Source organism: Diabrotica undecimpunctata, chromosome 10 (genome assembly GCF_040954645.1).
Source record: "Diabrotica undecimpunctata isolate CICGRU chromosome 10, icDiaUnde3, whole genome shotgun sequence".
NCBI lineage: Eukaryota > Metazoa > Arthropoda > Insecta > Coleoptera > Chrysomelidae > Diabrotica > Diabrotica undecimpunctata.
In genome coordinates, this window is record NC_092812.1 from 25,155,032 (window position 1) to 25,175,753 (window position 20,722).

Consider the following 20,722-nt stretch of genomic DNA (forward strand, 5'->3'; position numbering starts at 1 on the left):
TAAATTGGTCGTGATTAAGGATATATGGTGGTGAATGTTCATTTATTATTGTTTTTAGGTCAGTATCAGAACTTTTCTTGGATTTTTTGTTGGGTTTTTGTGTAGGTTTCCTAAAATTTATTTCTGTTTGTTTATCTTTTTCTGACAGAGCTGGTGTATATGTTGGTGAAGGTGATAGAATTTCATCTACGTCACGCTTACGGCTTCTCTGTTGAGTAATATCTAGTGATATAGAGCTGTTATTTTCTGGAGGTGTAATGGTATTGGTAACTGAGGATGCTTTTGGTTCGACATGTTCAGGATTTGTACTGTTTGTTAAGGAAGTAGATTGCTGATTGGGAAGTTTTTGTATGGTGTCCATTTGTGAAGGAGTATTTAACGATGTTGAAATAGTTTGAGGTGTGGGTGTTTGTTGAGAGTTTGTGGGATTTTTACAATTATTAGCATTATGTCCTTGCTGTTTGCAGTTAAAGCATAACTGATTATCTTGCGATAAGAAAATTCGATAGGATTTGTTATCGTAATTAATCAAAAAAGATTCTGGTAAAGGATTTATAACAGGGTTGATAAAAACTTGTCTTCTAAAACTGTAAATATGATTGAATTCCGGTAAGGTAGAGCTAATACGAAGAAAGGTCATTGATGACACTGGCTTGAGACCTAGGTTTTCTAATTCGTGAATAAGAATATCATGGGGAATTGAGGGGCATACATTCGATAGAACTAACCTATCCGCTGGAGTAATATATTTTCTAGCTTGAACTGATTCACCATTTATTAGTATTATACCATCATATACCTGCATAAAGTTATCCACAATTTCTTTGCTCGCTAGATACATGCATACTCGATTATTGGAGAGCCTTGAAGAAAATAAGATGTTTTTGGGCTGTATAAGTGCTCCTAGTGGTATGAGGTAGTCCTGTAGGCGTAATCCATCCTTTGAAGAGAAAACAATCGCTTGTTCAGGACTGGGATATGTATGTTGGCTTAGAACTTTTGAGTAGGATTTAACTGTGTTGGTATGTTGTGGTACAGAGTTAATTACGTTGGAACTTCCATCTGATGTTACGGACATGATGAATCCTCTATATGCGATTTTAACAGGACTTTATTTTATATATAGATTAAATCAAATAAAGTCCGACTCTGTTTATTTTAAAACTAGTTGATCGGCTGGTAATTACCAAATTAGCTGAATAACGATAAGAGTACAACTAGTTTTTTGGTTAATTTGTAACTACAATTATTGATGAGAATATGTTATTGATGCTTAAAAGTGATATTTCTAATCAAACTATGATTAACTGGAAAGAAGTACTTACGGCACTTAACAAATCACTGTAAACTTCTTTGATATATCACTTTTAATTATTTAAATTTATACTTTTTCTATTAAAAACTATAAAAGTTGTGGAGCTTAAAATTAAGTCGACTTTAATGCCTGACATTCAGGGCCGGATCCCTTGAAAAATTTTGATACATTATTTTTCGCAATATTTTGAACTAAAAAAAAAACTTGCTAAGCAGTTTTTATTCAAAATTTGTTAAAAACATACAACATAACAATTACATTAATTAGAAATTAACATAAAAATAATATTATGGAAACGTGCAGTAAGTTTTCCCAACGTATATTTTCATTGTGCACACTCCACACAAACTCTTTTGGTACAATCCATACATATTGGAATTTTACAAATTATGCAGAAGTGTGCTGTTTTTCATCTTCTTGTAGCTGGGCAACGCTTGCAGTATTTTCTGACTTCAAATTTTTCTTCTTGGTTAGCACTAGAGCATTATAATTCTATTTTTAAAACACGACCAATACACATTCTGACTTCCCGACTGATGTGCATATTTTGAAAACGACGTCTCATTTCTGGTTCTATTAGCTGCATTGCAAGTTGTTTATTGAATTCGAAACGTTTCAGCTTCACATTGTCTCGGCACGACTGATGAACCAAAAAAGAATTAACAGTCGAAATATCCAGCATTCTATAAAAAATTGCCATTGGCCAACGCCGCGTTCTTCGACCCGTTGAATAAACACTACACTTTTCATTCAAGCTATCCACTCCCCCTTTTGTTAGATTGTAGAAGTCGATTATTTCCGGTTTGCCAGATTCTCCTACGTTTCCTTCATCATGGTGCATTGAGGAGACTAACAAAACGGCCTTGTGCTTCTTTGGAACGTGAGATAGTAGGGTAATGTCACTGGTAAAACCGTATAAACTAGAACCTGCAGATCTTTCTTTTTTTGGTAAAAAGCTAACTGGAATTTTACGCTTATTTTTTTTTCAATGTTCCAACATATGTCAGACCTTTTGATTTTAATAAATTCACTAACTCTATGGAACTAAACCAATTATCGGCGGTTATGTTCCTGTGTGTGCCGAAAATTGGCTTAGCAAGTTTGAGAACGGCTTGCGTAGGCTTAGAATATTTTTTTTCATTATCTGGCAAATCGAAGCCATCTGAATCTTTACCACAATATATACATGCATTATATAAATATTCAGTTCTAGCATCTGTCAACGCCATCATTGTCAACCCATATTTACAAGGCTTTGCTGGCATGTACATCTTAAACCTTGACCGTCCTCGGAATGAAATTAACATTTCATCAATACATGTGTTTGTACCTAGAGTGTAAGCTCTTTGAGAATTCTTAACGAAAGCGTTAAATATCTCAGAGATTGGAGCTAAAGGATCATCCTTTTTTCGTGCGAGTCTAGTTTCTGGGTCATCGAATCGTAAGCATAAGAGTATGACAGCAAAACGATTCGAGTTCATCACACATCTGAATATATCTCTGCCCGATGCATCAGTAGCAAAAATTGAACGAATATCTTCGTGATTAGATTTGAAGATAGCTGTAAGCAAAAGCATTCCAATAAAAGCCTTCAGCTCAACAATATCTAAATCCCGAATATCACTCGAATTTTTGTTTTGATATTTCTCCCTCAATTTTGCCAGGCGTACATTTGAGTATTCAAGAATAATCTAAATAATGCGGTTATCAAAAAAAAACATTCCAAATTTCTTCTGGATCGGCTTTATAAGTTTTTGTAATTTTTATACCCGGACACTTAATTACAATATTATGTTGCAAAGTGCGTGTATTTTTAGAATAAGGGGATATCTTGGACCATTTGAAACGGTTTTTTCCGTAAAAATAGTTTTCTACAGAAACTTCATGCGATGGCTCACCTTTTTCAATTACATCTTCATCTTCACTAGAAAATCTTTCACAATTATCCTCTATTTCTTGCTCCGAATCGCTTTCATGACCGCTATAAATAAATTCCGAATCTGAATCAGCATCGCTCTCGTTTTCATCAATCATCCGCCCATTTCAGCAGTTTCTTCATAGTTTGCATCGCTATATCTGATTCTTTTTGATGGACCAGCTTTACTTTCGAAATCCATTACTAAAACCTAAAATAAACCGAGCAGATTTATAAAATATGGAAACAAGAAATATAACGTTATCACAGACCTGTAGTCTTTTTGACTCCGTCGAAAACTGAAGTCGTAATAAAAACCAAATAACATATACAAACGACACAGCCGTCTGACTAACCGTTGAATACTGATCGTTGAAAAGGTAGAAAGGTACATAAAATATATGCCTGGCCATATAGAGTGGGGGGAAATCTCAAAACTCGTCACTACGCACTTGCAATGAGTCAAATTGACTCCGCGTCTGTGGTTACGGGTTAATACAAAAGTGAGCAGAAAATTAAGAAATGTAGAAAATTAACATTTTTTTTCTAAGTTTCGTGTAGCTTGTCATAAAAATCGTGATAATCACGTTGCATGGATAATTTTAATTGCTGAAGGTGCTGAAACTATTCGTTTTTAATTTTAAGTCTATTTGTATGTAGTTGGATAAGAGCGATAGAACTAATAGGCACATTACTTATATTTAGTTGTACCGATAAGGCTTGCCAATCTTCGGTGTGACGAAGCTTAAAAAAATACCATCCTTAAAGTATTTTAAAGCTTTAATATCGTTTACAGTGGGTTCACCGACAACAGCTTTGCCTGGTCTTATTGATTTAACGAACTGGAGGTTCGTTAGATCATTTCTTGAAGAAATCGTGCGTTAGATATTCGACATTATAAGAACTTTTATGGCAAGCAGTTTTACAGATGGGTACATAATCAGCTGGAACGTTAATTCTTTTATTTCGAATTTGCCTCTCAATGACGAAGTGGACACTGTTCACCTCCATCTGGGTGTGAATACATCTTTTTGTAAATACTTTTGAGTTACCGTTAACCCAGTATCGAAGGTAGAGTTTAATAAACCATTTGATAACGTTGAGTTACGGTTTTGGTACCCGCAACCATCACTCCATAATGTGATTTCAGTGTCCTCAGTGCTTTTTTCTTTCAAGGTATACAACTGTACCTGCTGGTTTAGGAAATGAACAATAATACTCGTAAACTCATTACTTGTGAGCCTTTTATATCATAAATTGTGAAGTTATGCACAATTAGTTTGGTTTTGTAATAGATTCTGGATACATTTGATTTAGGAGAAAGCAAAACTGATTAAAGATCCATTTCATCCTAAATACTTCATTATGGGACTCTTTATCATTATTTTTTCAACTCTTGTTTCTTTTTTATATTTGTCATGCTCATTGTAGAGATCTTCTGAAATACCTGTTTGAAAGGACACACAGGTATCGCACAGATCTTTTTTTGATCTATACAAAGAAAGTGTATTTTTTTCAAATACTTTGTGAAAAGTAGCTATTGATACTACTTTCTCATTTTGATTTATGCAAAAATCGGATTTGTAGAACTTGTACAGTTGGCTTTTAGTAGTCCACATAGGTTCTAGGTAAAGTTTTGACGAAGTAGCTCTACAATTTATTCAAGTAGCTCTCAATAGAGAATCAAAGAATATTTGAAGCTGTTTCACATCATTATTATTATTACCAGAATTTTGATGAATTTGCACAGTCACATTTGCTTCTAGTCCGATCTTGGCCCATTTCTTAATGACCCAATCCTTCACATCAGGGGTGTTTAAAAACATTGTTTTACAAATTCTTAGTCTATAAGGACCTTAGAAGAATTCGTTTGAATATGTTCTTCTCGAAACTTCATTCAGGCCTCGTTTTCTGGAGGTACTTTTTACACATACATGGTTTCTTACGAACATCTTCTTTTCGGCCCAAGTATCTTGCCAGAACTCTTTGAAAATTCTTCTTCTCTTAGGTTCACTTATTGTAGTGCATATTGGGACGGATTTTTTATTTTTACTACACTTAACATTGCAACTTTCTCTCTATTTCTCTTTTCTCTTTAAAAAAGTACCTCTATATTAGTATTTTTGCTTTTTACCTTTTTCTACTATTTTTTGGTTTTTTGTGCGAATTGAAATATTTTCTTCATTTAAAACACGTAATAAGGATTAAATATTCCTCAAATTAATGTTTTTTCTACTATTTTTTAAGTTTTTTGTGCGAATTAAAATGTTCTCCATTTAAAACATACAATAAGTGTTAAATCTTCCTCAAATCAATTCTATTTATTTTTGTTTTTGACTTTGATCAAATAAAAGGCAGATATCGAGCACAGTTTTATTAATTTAATCTTGCCCAAGTACTTTCGCTCCCTAGAGCATCTTCAGGGGCATCTGAAATAAGCCAAGAAACGTTTTTTTAACTGAAGAAATTAATTAACTTCGATAAAAACTCGAAGTTGATGGTTGATAAAAGTTTTTATGTGATTAACGTTTGAGACTTACTTCGTCAATTGCGGTCTATCCCACAAGAATAAAATGTTATAAACATAAAATTAAACATCACACTACACTACACAAGGACAAACACTTTAAAATTAAAAAATAAAAAATAGGCGAAGCTACATTATGTATGGAAACCGGAGACGGAAATGTTGAAGTGACATGTGACATATGACAGCTTAGATGGGCAGTCAAAATCATGGATATGTGATCTGCAAATTTCAAAATTCTATGAAACTAAGCATTGACCAAAGGTCCAACTGACACTGCTATAGGAAGTCAACTGATGAAATATGAAATTATGTAGAATATCTTTATATAGAATGCATAATCCAGATCTCACACTCAAACCTGTCTATAATAATTAGGGTGTTAGTTTGAGAGCAACTGAAGTCGACGTAAAGTATGAATGCAAGAAATAGACTAAACAATATATTAGACAGTGGGTAGTTGACTACAATAAAATGGTCTACCAAGCACTATCAATATTGTAAAAAAGAAGAAAAATATAAATGGGGTATAATCCAAATAGTTCAGTTGAACCCACAGTCAATGGGAGAACTATAAAGTTAATATATCAAAGCGTTACTCAAGACCAACTGAGCAACAGTGGGAGATGTTGAAATATTCAACTGTGGAGGTGGTATATTTAAATTACAAAGAGGTGTGGAGAGTGTAAATAACGCCAACTATAGTTCAATTGAACCTGAGTTAGCTACTTTTGTAAATTATTGAAGAATAAAATAGTAATATTGATCAAAGTATGAAATTAATAAATTCTTAATGAATATGCTCAGTGCAGGAAGTCTAAACAGCCGAGCTGGATCCCTTACGAGGTGAAGCTGTAATAAAGTTTTTAAAAATAGGTTTAAATTTAGTACAATTTAAATTAATTTGAGTATTAAGACAGTGAGAGTTTCCATTTGTTTCCCTTGTAATCTCCAAATCTTCCAATAAATCTAACTCCAGGTAGTTTTTCTTTCTACTAATGAAGATAGTATGTAAAATAGAGGAACCAGTATTGATGTTAAAATTGTGTTTACTGGATAATAAGTGTTGACCAAAACTTGAAGAGTTTGGTCTTTTCAAATGTTCTGAAACTCTAGATAAGATCATATCTTTGTGATGCCTACATAAGAGGCATCACAAATCACAATCATCACATTTTAATGTAAATGTCACTTCTGTCAAGTGTGTTCATCCTATCTTTGGTGTTGATTAAAAAGGAACCTAAAGTGTTGTGTGACTTGAAGGAAATTTTGATGTTTTCAATTGTAGAAGTAAAAAGTTTAGATATTTTATTGGAGATGTTGCTAATATAAGTGAAGGAGAAATATCTGATGTTATTTGAAGCATTAGGTTGAAGAAAACATTGTGATGAAAATGCAAGCTTTTCTGCAATTTTGAGTTTAGCTCTATTTAGAAGCTTATAGATAATGTTGGGATCATAGCCATTATTGAAAGCAATTTGCTTAAGAGTATTAAGTTTTAAATTAAAGTTATCATTAGAAAGTGGAAATTTGAGTAACCTATGAATGTAACTGTTGAAAGCAGCCATTTTATGTTGGGCTGGATGATGCTTTACAGATCATCCAGAATCTGTAAAGCATCATCTTGGGTTCCCTGTATTAGAGCTATACAATCATCAACATATCTTAACCAAAACACTATTTCGCTGTTGTTATTAACAAATTTCTGTTCTAAGCTGTCTAAGAAAATATCAGCTAGAAAAGGTGATAATTATATCAATTCTATTTTTTTTTTCAACGCATTGATTTTTAAGGGTAAAATTGATAAAATTACCAATATAAGAACCACTTAATATACATATATCCAAGAAAATTCCAAAGTATACTGAAAAACCTAAGTTTTTGAACCTAGCATTGAAACTTATGAACAATTTTAAAATAGTCGTATGGGTGACGTGTTCCTGCTTTTGAAATGCGAGCATCTGATTGGTCTAAAGTAACCAGACAACCTATCTTATCTAGAAATCTTGATCTTTCCACTTATCGGTTTTTTGACACACTTTAAAGGACACGAATACGAATAAGTCTAATGTACGCCGAATGTATGTGTCGACCGCCCACACTTGGCTCGCAGCAGTGATTGTCTTTGTCTCGCTGCTAATCTTAACCTAACTTTATTTTAATTCTCGTTATTTTTGAACGATTAATTCGGCAAATGTATGTTTTTATATACAACTATCATACCTATTACGCTTTGATTTGTGGTGTACCTACTGTGAAATGGAGTGGACAAATAAAAATGTATTCTGGATTTTTACCAGTCGCTTTATGTTTACACAACAAGTAGTGGTAAACTGCATTTAAGTAAAAATAAGTTGCAGCAACTACACAAGTGTGGAGTAGCGTATTTGACATTCGCTGACGAATAACAAATATTTGGGAGAATACAGCGAAGCCACATAACAAATAACAAATAGCGAAGTGTCGTGCCACCATGACATCTTTGATGTTTGAGTACATAATTTAACTTTTCGTTCGCCATCGTTATTATTTATTTGTATTTCTTACACTATTTTAAAAGGTTATTATTGGTTTTTGAGCCGCTCAAACCTATTGTATAATCTGTGATGAGTAAAAAAGCTAGAAGTATTAAAAAGTGGTGGTGATGATTCCCATGATAGTACTGTCTGTTATCGCTCTTAACAAGTTTTCTTTTTCTTCTCGATATGTCAAGATATCTTCCTAAATTTAGTACTACTTTGGTCCTTTATTAAGTAGTTTGGAGATGAAATAGAAATTGTATTTCCAATAATTCATTCATACTTTTAATCTATCTAAATTTCAATAATTTCTTCTATTCAGTATTTTGATTTTCCTAACTATGTTTCCTGTTATCAAATCTACAAAGTACAAATTTTGTATTCCTACAAAGTTAATAGAATCATCTCAAATTTTAATTTCGTGAATTAAAATTATCGCAGAAATCTCTATTCTATTTGTATTCGCATGTATTGAACGATTGAAAATTATCTACTAATATAAAATACATAATATATCGCAGAATTCAATGTCGCAGAAAAAGGAGTGTGTACAATTCCAAACTCAAATCTCCTTCACCTCGTTTCTTAATCTAAACAGGGTGCAATAAAATAGATTTATGGATAATATCAGCGAATTCTGCGTGTATGGCTGTTAAGCGATGGGGTTCGTCGGTTCCGGTGTACACTGCTCAAAAAAAAGGAAGAGAATTTTATACATTTTAATTTACCTTAGTATGTTAGAATATATATTATGGTAAGCAAAAACATAAATTTTAAATTCTAATATATTACTTCAACAACCTTACCTACAATTCAATTTGTCTCAGGCTGTCTTCTGGTGGCTCAGTATCTCTGATTACACATAAATATCAAATGTAAATTTCATCAATATATTTCTTATTTCTTTTAGCGGTCTCCTCTTTCATTTCTCTGACCTATGCCAAGCTTTTCCAGTATACTCTTTATTCGTCATTCGGTATAGTGTTACCGACTTTAGCGTTAGCATTTATTCGAAATGTTAGCAATTGATGTTTCCAATTTTTTGTATTATATCCTCGACTTTTATGTCGTCTACTGTGATGGTTGGCGCATGAACTTGTATGATATTAAGTTTAAATGGTTTGCCTTCAAGTTCAAGGAGAACTGTCCTATTGCTGACAGCTTTGAATTCAACGACAGATTTATGTAATCTTGATGAGACCATAATGGCAACACCTTTATAGTTCTGGGTCCTCTCCTCGCCAATTCGTCAAATATTTCAATCTTATACCTTGCCAGCTCTCTTTCAATAATTAACAGCTCGCTTGTGATTGTGTTTAGCCCTTGTATGTTTCTTGTACCGACATTCAATTAATTTTCTGAGTTTTAATTTTTGTGGACCAGTAGATGAACTTCCACATAATGCCTGATCACTAACATTTGTGTGACTTATGCCCAATTTCGCACTCCTTGACTTGGACTCAAGGTACCGCTGGTGGTCACCCGGGCTGCATAACAATATCTGAGGCATTCTCTTGGACATTACGCATTGTAACGATGTGCTGGACTTTCAACAGTTCGAACCGTGGGAGTTTCGATAATAGCGCACCCATTTCCACGACGACACGACGAGGTGGGATCCGGAGCGGCTATTTAAGGCGAGCGACTGGCGGAATTAGATTAGTCTTGTGGCTAACGCTTTAGGCTCCCTGGTTCGCTGGTGTATTGAATCTGTGAGATGACCTGGACAGAGAGACTTCCCGACTGAGGATTATACTCTGACCTCAATCAAGCAGAACCCGTGGGTATCGTGCATTGAACGTTATCGTATAGCGTGGATCTGCACAACCAAATATTTTGATTGCGAGTGCGTTTGGCGCTTCCGCTGGATTGAAGTGGAAGCGAGTACAAGTCTAGCGAGTTAGTGCTAAGACACAGACAGAGACAGAAAAATATACAGACTCAGTAACAGGTACATCGTGGATAAACCGCCTTTGTAAAGAGGAATTGCAGAGCGAAGCCGGAAAATACGGCTTAGATCCCAAGGGAACCGTCGACGAATTGAGAGTACGACTCAGAACCTATTTTAAAGATCGCGAGGGAGCGACAGGAACAATCCCAAAAGAAAAAACTTACAAGGGAGCAGAATCCGACACACTGACCCAGGAAATTTCGGTTATCCGAAGACAATTACAGGAATTAACAATACCGAAACAAATGGGGCAATCAGAATTGCTAAATCAAGTACGAAAGTTGAACACACACTTCGGCAAGAAATATTCGGGTGCAATAGAATTCTTAGAGAGGATAGACGAATTGAGCTTGGCCTACGAAATCGATAAACAAGATCTACTAAGAGCATTACCAGAATTGTTGGGAAAAAACCAACGCTATAACTGAAGTTGCAGCACCGATAAATGTGCGTCAACTCCGCCGGTTCCTGGGAATAACATCATAATACCGCCGATTCATAGAGAACTATTCGACAATAGCAGGACCGCTATACATGCTTCTGAAGAAGAAGATAAGATGGAAATGGACCGATAAGCAGGAATACGCGTTTGAAGAGCTTAAATCAAAGCTTACATCGGCCCCAGTATTAGCATGCCCCTATTTTTCGAGACCATTTTACCTGCAAACAGATGCGTCGAACTGCGGACTTGGGGTTGCACTAACACAGAAATACAACGGCCAGGATAAAGTAATCGCATATGCTAGTCGAACCCTCACACCGGCCGAAACAAAATATTCCACAACGGAAAAAGAATGTCTATCCATCGTGTACAGGATAAAGAAAATGAGGCCATATATAGAAGGATACAATTTTAAGGTCATATCAGACCATCAATCCCTCAAATGGCTGAAGAACCTTAAAAACTCGTCAGGTGGAGTTTAGAACTACAACAGTACGATTTCGAGGTAATATATAGAAAGGGAGTCCTCAACAAGGTGGCAGATGCTTTGTCATGACAACCACAAGAAAACCAGAACGAAGAACCAGAGTTGGAATTATTAGCATCAGACCTGGAATCATGCAGTTGGTACGATAATTTATATAGGAATGTACTCCGGACCCAGACGAACTTTCTTGGGAATAGTAATGCAATGGATTCCACTGCACTATTGTATCGCAAACTATTCTAATAATACAGCTCCGCTTATGCAAATCCAATGATAAGCCGGTTCAGGGTCTCATTTTCTATGCGCTTTATCTTGGTATTGCCCTCGCCCGTTCACTGCTGCCCTACGTCAGTAATATTTATCGACTTTCTGATCGAGATGTGGTAAGGGAAGGATACATGGAAATTAGATGAGTACTCGATTGGGACTATTTTCTCCTAGGATAGGAGCTTAGGAGAGAAGCAGTAACTGGTGTAGGGGCAGGGTTGCCAAACCCTGAAGTTGTCTGTTCTTTACTGGAAACTGTAAAAGGATACTACCCACTACCCTATTATTATTATTATTTTAGATTGTTTAAAATAAACATTATTTCGATCAAAATATTCAATTATACTAATTCCTTTGTACTGTCTTTAAGCCCATTAACGTGGTTCGTCCAATTTAGGGGTCATACAAGTTTAATTTCTTGAAACTTTTTATTATAAACGTGTCGAGAAAATATTAATACAATTCCGTTTCAAAGAAGCAGTTAAAGAAAACATAATCAAATATTACGAGTTACCATATATTTGTTATCAATTTTTTGCTTATTTAATGGCTTACTTGTCTTTCCCTATTTATATCTACATATCGATTTCTGTTAAAGCAGTGTATGTAGGAATGGCCCCGTGAAACGGTAAAAACACCAACCAGTGGAGGCGGTCTTCGAAAATGAAAATGAATCGGCAAAGGTAGTGTCAAAACAAATGTTGGCTCGAGTTGGCCAAAGCCAGCGCCTAATAATGATTATTGAAAACGGTTCTAGTCTACACCCGACCGACATTCATTACATTTTGCTAAAACTGAGAAACGTACCGTCGATTTTCTACTGGGAAATACATTTTGGCTACGTTCCAACATCCTTTCTCTCGAATCCGATCCCAGAGCCCAAATCTAATGGCTAAAAGACTGCGATAATTAAAAATTCGGAATTTATTTATGATTCAGCATGCACGACTGTTTTTTAATCAATATTTCCTCTAATGCCTTCAATGATATATGGGAATGTTTAATATTAACTGCTGCTATGAGTTGAATAAGTGAATAAAATATTATCTCTGTCGAATTCAAATATTATGTTTTGCGGACAGAGCACAAATTAAAAAATAACCTCTATTATTACTGACGTTGTTTTTTAAACGTTTAAATTTTAAAATAAACAAACTAACTCTATTTTACGTTGTAGCCCTACATCTATCGGTTGGATTCATCGGGCCCATAAGCGTTTATTTATTAAACATTGTTGTAAAAACTTCATTGTTCTCCACTAACGTTTTTCTTTTACTGTTGCATATCATATAACATTGGTTAAATAACATATTGTTATAAATAATAAAAATCAATGGTGGAATAAAAGAATATAAGATATTACAATTAGAGGTACTAGAACAGACAGTAGTAGTAAGTTAAAATGTAATATCCTCGGAAACGTGGGTAGAATATTGTAGAAAAATTCTGCTTCTTCTTCTTGTGGTGCCTATCCGTTACGGATGTTGGACACTAACATGGATATTCTGACTTTGTTCACTGCTGCCCTGAAAAGTCCGGTAGTGGTTAAGTTAAACCATTTTCGCAGGTTATGCAGCCAGGATATTATTCTTCGTCCTGGACCCCTTTTCCCCTGCACTTTACCTTGAAGTATGATCCAAAGTAGGTCATATCGTTGTTCATTGCGCATTATATGGCCCAGGTATTCTAGTTTGCGACGTTTTATGGTTACGACTAGTTCGCGCTCTTTACCCATTCTATGTAGTACTTCTTCGTTGGTAACTCTGTCTATCCAGGAAATCCTCAACATGCGTCTACAGCACCACATCTTAAATGCTTCGAGTCTCTTCAGTGATGCTTCAGTTAAGGTCCATGACTCCACGCCATATAAAAGACCGAAGAATACGTAGCATTTTAGTAAACGAACTTTTATTTCCAATTTTATATCGTGGCTGTTAAAGTTTTTTTTTCATTTTGACGAAAGCTGATCTTGCCTTCTCGATCCTTATCTTAATTTCTGTCGATTGGTCACACTGTTCGTTTAAGTTTGCACCCAGATAACAAAAGTTGGTGATTTGTGTTATAGGTTATTTGGTTAACTAGTAATTGACCAGGTGGTATCCTATTTTTGCTTATAACCATTTATTTATTTTTTTAGATGTTAAAATCAAGCCCAATCCTGCTACTTACTTCTGCCACCCTGGTGACAAGTGTCTGCAGACCTTCAAGACTGTCTGCAAAAATGACAGTATCATAAGCGTATCTTATGTTGTTCAATCGTTCTCCGTTTATAAATTCCCTCGTCTATGTCCGTTAGCGCTAGGTTCTTAATGTGCTCTGAATATGTATTGAACAATAATGGGGACAATATATATCCCTGTCGCACACCTCTTTTTATCTTTATGTCGTCTGTTAACTGATCCCTAACTCTAATAGCGGCAGTTTGTTCGTCTGTATATAGATATTGTTTATTATACGGCGATCTCTGCCGTCTAGACCAATTGAATTTCATCAGTTCGTCATGTTTTATTCTATCGAACGCTTTCTGGTAATCAACAAAACACACATATACATCACAATTCACGTCTCTACATCTTTGAAAGAGAACTTGTATTGCAAAAAGTGCCTCTCGAGTACCCAATGCATCCCTGAAGCCGAATTGTGTGTTTGTCATGTGTTGTTCACACTTTTTATATACCTATTCTTTTATGTATACTTTTTAAAAAACTTTTCAGGAGATGTCTCATAAGGCTTATTATTCGATAATCTTCACATTTTTTGGCATTTCGTTTTTTAGGGATTGTTATAAAAGTTGATCTTAGCCACTGTTGGGGTATTTTTCCACTTTGGTATATATTGTTGAAGGTAAGTCTTTTTACTTCGTCTTTATCCATAATTTTCAAAAATTCTGAGTAGAACTCGTCTGATCCTGCGGCTTTTTCCTCCTTAATGTTATTTATAACAGCTTCTACTTCTGCTTCGAGAATAGGTGGTCCGGTATCGTCATTTTTATTTTGTGTGATGGTGAGCCTTTTTGATTTATAGATGCCTGCTGCTTCTTTGATCTTTTTGTGGAGGTTGAACGTTTTACGTCGGTTTACGTTCCAATATCTGGATTTCTTAACACTGTTCTTCCAGATTTCTATTTTTAGCTTCTCTGACAGCGTTTTTATCTCTTTGTCTAAAAATTGATATGCAACGTAGTATTTCTGCTTGGATTCTCTTCATCTGTATATCATCTGTAATATACCGTCGGTCATCCATGGTTTTTTCTTTTCTGTCTTTTTCGGTCGCAGGTATTGGTCTAATATTTCCTTCCTAATATTTTCTAAGTGGTTTATTTCCGTGTCAACATCATTAACTACTTCTGACTTAGATATGTTGTTCTTCAGATATTCCCGTACTTCTTGCTTTATGTCATCATCTCTTAGTTGTTTGAGATCGTTTCTTATAGGATTGGGTTTGTGTTATGGTTAAGGTTTGTTTATGATAACAGATGATAACAGAATGGCATAATGAGTCCTGTGTGATAACAGTTCCTGAAGGCAATAACGCAGCCAACAGTTTCAATTGATAACCGCTCTTGAAACACCAATATCACTTACCACGGTAATTACAGTCCCCTTTCTCAAGTAACGGTAAATCATGATTTTTCTCCTGTTGTGTGAGTTTCTTTCGACCCATATTTTTCACTTCAATTTAGAATTTAACGATCCCAAACTTAACTGAGTCAATAACAAGAAGTTTAACACTGACTGACAGCCGCCGTCGCAAATATGTTATTCCCTCTTCCCTCAAATGCTAAACAAGCGCAGACAGAACGCATGAAATTTTTCTTTGCATTTAGTGATTTATTTGGCAATGTAAAGATGTTTTGCCGGCACTGTATATATATATATATATATATATATATATATATAATACATGTTTTTTACTGATTCGTAACATATAGTAAAGCTTTATGTTGAATTTCTTCATTATTTGTCGAGGGCAGATTCTACTTATACGGTTCAAGTTTATTTCAGTATGACTCGGTTTTCGTGTTTTGTATTCAACGTTCATTTCACTTAGTATCTAGTATGCATAAAGACGATTTATGTGTAAGTTCTGTTCGACGAGAATTAAGTGACATATTTAGCTCTATATCATGTTTAACCGGAAACAATAGTTAACATTATGCAGACAATAGGGCCCTTAAATTATGTTGGTTACGACGTATATTGGTCGTCACTTATCTATTATATTGGTTCTCCTGTATAACGCATTCATTTGTTCTCAAGTTTTAAATAACATAAATCCTTAATTTTTCTGCATTATTACCTACAATATACCACATCGTTTTAAATAGTTTAGGTCAATTTTTGTATTTTTGTAAATAAGTAAGTAAATAAGTGCGACAAAATTTAGGGATGATTTTGTATAAAAAAATATTGACAGTTTGCTATTTAAAATGCTTTATTTCCGAGATACGTGAGTCTTTTTTACAAACTAACGATTTATTTATTGAAATCTTGAATATGTTTCCTGTGTAAGTCCATTTCAAATAGGTAACACCAAATAAGAATAAGACTTACTCACAATCAATTTATTCTACCACCAACGACCGGTTTCGCATACTATAATTTGCTATGCATCTTCAGGTCAACGGTAGATGGTAAACTAAATGCTGAAAATATAATAACACGTATTAGGATGCTGTCTGGTACAGAACATACAGCAATTATGCCAATATTATATGCCTGTGATTATTAAATATGACTTTAAAAATGATTAAATAGAACAAGAAGTAAACAAACTATCTAGTAAAATTGAAATTAAATAAATAAATATTACTTACATGCCAATACAAGGATTATTATTAAATGTTTGAGAAAACATAGTAAAAAACTCGTATGGTAAACTGGTGACAGCTGATCATCAGTTTTACTGCAACTATTAATGAATAAAGGGAACGTTCTTGAAGGGAACTTCTTCTCCTTTTTTTTTGTAACTGGCATAACTTTTTTACTGTGTTTTAAAAACGACTAGTTTTTTAGATCTGTTTCAATATTTCTGCTACCAATTTTGTGTTTTTATTGAAGTAGAATATTTTATAGTAATTAATTAAAACAGCTGCTCCTGTCTTAATGCTTTACACAATTACCCAACAGTAAGAGAAGAAACCTTCTCGAACAGCTTCGTCAGCTATTTCATCATCATCATCAGTTGGCGCTACAGCCCTTCGTGAGCCTTGGCCTGCTTCAAAACATTCTTCCATCCTTTCCTATCGAGTGTCTGTCTTCTCCAGCCCCTCACTCCAATCTCCCTCAGATCTTCCTGTACATCGTCTAGATATCTGAGTTTAGGTCGCCCCCTTCTTCTTCTTCCAACCGGCCTGTTTAGCATAGTTATTTTAGTGGGATCACTCTCATCCATCCGCATAACGTGGCCCACCCACCTTAGGCGGTTTATTTTGATGGTCTTCACAATATCTGCATCACCAAAAAGTCTATAGAGTTCAAAGTTATATCGCCTTCTCCACAGACCCTGTTCGTTTACTCCTCCATATATGGTCCTCAATACTTTTCTTTCAAAGACTCGCAGTAACTGTTCATCTCGGGTCGTCATTGCCCATGTTTCCGATCCGTATGTGAGCACTGGGCGTATTATTGTTTTATAAACTTTGCACTTTGTTGCTATTGACATACTTCTCGCTCTTAGTTGAGGGCCCAGGCCAAAATAACAGCGGTTAGCCACGCATATTCTTTTTTTTATCTCGTTGGATGTGTTATTTTTGTAGTCTACCAGTGATCCTAGGTAGCAGAATTCTTCTACCATTTCTATCGTTTCGTGTCGCACCTCTAAGTTATTTTGTTGAATTCTTGATATGGCCGGCATATATTTAGTTTTCTGGATGTTAATCAGAAGTCCGATGTTTTCTGCGGCATTTTTGATACGTGTGAAAGCCTCCACTGTTTCATTTTGGGTTCTTCCAATTATGACAATATCATCAGCGTATGCCATTATTAATATACTACGGTTATATATCGTCCCTTTTAAGTTTATTCCCGAATCTCTCATAACTTTTTCTAACGCTACGTTGAACAGCGTGCATGATAGCGCATCTCCCTGGCGCAGTCCTCTGTTGGTTTTAAATGGTTTTGAAACATCCCCTTGTACGCGCACTTTACATTCGACTTTCATTGTCATTTTAATTAATTCTACCAATCCTTTTGGTATTCCTAATTCGATCATCGCCGAATATAATTGGGACCTGTCAATAGTATCGTACGCTGCCTTAAAGTCTACGAAGATGTAATGGCAGTATATGTCGTACTCCGTCGTTTTTTCTAATGTTTGTCTGATGGATGATATGTGATCAATGGAAGATTTATTTTTCAAGAAGCCTCAGCTATTTCAGGGAATACAAATTTGTTCTACCCATTTTTTTGATGTTTTAAAAATGAAACTTCACATTCTTTATTTAATTTCCCAAAGATTTTCCCAAATAAATAAATGTCTAACACTACAAATCCTTTTTATCAGTGAATTTTACTAGGACCATTCTGAAAATCGCCTCGGTCAATTTTAATATTTGGTTTATTCTCTGATGATAAATCTAGTAGTGTCTCTTCATCGGAGGTTTCGGAATTTTCAGCAAATATTTTTTTCTAAATTGTTTGTACTGTCTGTATATTTCCCTTTTTTGCTTTTGTTCTGTGTCTTTCTTTTATTGTTAATTTTTCTGATTTATCTGATTTCTCTAATTTATCTGTAGCAATTATACTCTTTCCTTTTTTTATATTTTCGGAATTCCGTGGTTCTGCTTTTGCAAATCCTGTAAAGTATTCAGGACTTCTAAAGTCGCATTTTTTACTAAGCATATCTTTTTGGTGTTTGCTTCCTGCAGTGTTATTCTTCTTAGCAGCTCAGCAGTTTGATTATCTCTGCTAATTTTTACCGTATGTCTAAGATATATGTAGTTGTCAACAATTTCAATTTCTACCGTTAAAGGATGGCTCGGAACTAAATTAGTCATCATTTTTGACTTTTGGTAGTTAATATTTAGACCTAGTTTACGTGCTGCATCGCTGAGTTCATTCACCATATCACTGGCTGCCTTTAGGTCATCTGAAATCAGAACAATATCATGTATCAGTAGATGACTAAGCATCTCACCATTAATATTTATTCCTTTACTTTCCCATTCCAGTGACTTCAAAGCATGTTCAAGTACAGTAATGAACAACTTAGGCGACATAGTATCTCCCTATCGAATACATCTCCTGATATGTATCTTATTGGTAGGCCCGTGCAGATTTATAGTTGTTGTAGCTTCTGTATATATTTTCTATAATATTGGTGTACCTATGATCAATTCGACACTCTTCCAATGCCTTTAGAAGTTCGGATAGTTCGATAATATTAAACGCTTTATGGAAGTCTATAAATGTTAGAACTAGAGGTATTCAATTGATTTTTCGATCAAGACTTTTATGCACTATAGGTGGTCATTTGTACCGTAGTTGGGGCGAAAAACCAGCCTGTTCTCTTGGCTGATATGGCTCAAATTTTCCTTCCAATCGATTAGTTATTATTCTGGTGTACAGTTTGTATAAATGGTTGTGTAGAGAAATTGGCCTGTAATTCTCTAGGTTCATGTTGTCACCCTTTTTATGCAGAAGAATTGTAATGGAGTTATTCCAAGCTATAGGAATTTTTTGACTATACAAGCAGAGATTGAAGAGGTCTCGTTTTTTTTTCAGAAGAGAAGTTCTGCCAAGTTTTATAGCTTCTGAAACTATTCCATCATCTCCTGGCGCCTTGTTGTTTTTCATTTTTTTAAGTGCATATTGTATCTCATCTTGAGTAATTTCTGAATTTGAACCTTTTGTCTACCGTCTTCATTTACGTTATTGTTAATTTGGTTTGTGTATAATATAGTGTAGAATTCTTCGAATATTTCAAGTATTTTCTGTCTGTCTGTTGTTACTTCACCCTCTTTATTCCTAAGCTAGAAATTTTCTTTTCTTCTTGTCGCCATTTTTCGTCTCATTACCGTCATGCTCCTGTTTTGCTCTATAGTCTGTACGATTTTTTCATATTTAAATTTCCTAATATCTCTTCTCAAAGATTTCGATATGTCTTTATTGAGTGCCCGAATGCTTTGTGGGTCAATGTCCCTTTCACTTTGTAGTTTTCCAAGGACTAAACGAGATCTTTTGATCTCGTTTAGTTTTTGGACAAAAAATAATAAAAATATTAGTACTAAATTGGAATAGTGATAATAAACTTTGATAACAATAATTGTAAATTTACGTCAAACTTAAAAAGCTCCTTACTAAAAGTAACACAGAAGACATGCAGGTATTCCAGTTAAATTAATCAGGTAGATAGAAGGGTATGGAAGTGGACGTGTACGAACTCATCACTATATAGCCCCCCATAAAATTATTAGACCCTCGGAGATATAGTAAACTGATCACCGGCATCCTTTGGAGATTGGTAAACTCATCACCGAAGATAGGTAAACTCATCACCGGGATTTTTGCCTGGTTTCTAATGCGAAAGATTGCCTCTTACCTGTTATACTTCTCGTTTATGTGATAATTTAATAAATTCAGAAATTATTTTAAGCAAGTTGCTTTAAAATTTAACTAAGATATTAATACGTCTCACGGTGTGGCCTATTAGACGTATCTGCCAATCTAAATGGTTTTGAGAACTAAAAATTTAGTTACATAGGATTTCGATAGTGAACTTTAAAATGAAAATATTTGTCAACATGTGCTATTTTTGTTTATATCGGAAGTAGTCCCAACTTCGTTATTTGATTTTCATTGCATTTTTATATTTCTCATTGAATTCTCGAGATAATTTTTTAAGCATACATTCGGTCTAAGTCTTACTGTTTTGGTGTTATTTGACTATCTTGAAAATAATAGACGATTTTGGACAGGCAGTAAATATAAAATGTCTAAAAAATAGGAAAAGCTAAAAACGTGAATGTGCTATTAGTGCATTGAAGTCGAAGGACTTAATTTTTTACACGTGCAAAGCTTTACATTTTATGGCATCACTGGCGGAAATTTTTAAATTTGAAGTAATCAGCAATGCATTTTTTGTGACAGAATGCATCAAAATGCTTAAGTACAGTTTCCTGTACTTTATCTTTCAATGACTTGTATAAAGACCCCACAATTAGAGTGCTTTTAAAAGCAATTTTTTTACATTTTTTGGTTAGTTTTCGCCATTATTTGTAGGAGTCAGATGAGTTGTTCATTTCATTTTATAAACATCATGACAACTAACCTCAATTAGTATAAGATACAAAATAATTT

The 20,722-nt window shown here is 34.6% G+C and overlaps 1 protein-coding gene across 1 annotated transcript; it reads right to left on the reverse strand.

Moving 5' to 3' along the window:
* Window positions 1–3,345: 3,345 nt before the first annotated feature.
* On the reverse strand, window positions 3,346–18,642 carry LOC140451653 (uncharacterized). The gene is made up of 3 exons (XM_072545498.1): window positions 18,561–18,642; window positions 18,343–18,512; window positions 3,346–3,441 (listed from the first exon to the last, which is right to left on the reverse strand). Exons 1-3 carry the CDS (start codon window positions 18,640–18,642, stop codon window positions 3,346–3,348), a joined length of 348 nt encoding a protein of 115 aa, XP_072401599.1.
* Between the last annotated feature and the right edge of the window lie 2,080 nt (window positions 18,643–20,722).

What these genes read in the sequence shown, in the direction of transcription:
- LOC140451653 (XM_072545498.1), bottom strand. Translation starts at nt 18,642, where the DNA reads ATGTCGCCTAAGTTGTTCATTACTGTACTTGAACATGCTTTGAAGTCA. An exon ending in TAAAGGAATAAATATTAATG is followed by an intron (nt 18,513 to 18,560) that starts GTGAGATGCTTA and finishes TTCTGATTTCAG; the next exon opens with ATGACCTAAAGGCAGCCAGT. An exon ending in ACATATATCTTAGACATACG is followed by an intron (nt 3,442 to 18,342) that starts GTAAAAATTAGC and finishes GGTTTATTTTAG; the next exon opens with GTTTTAGTAATGGATTTCGA.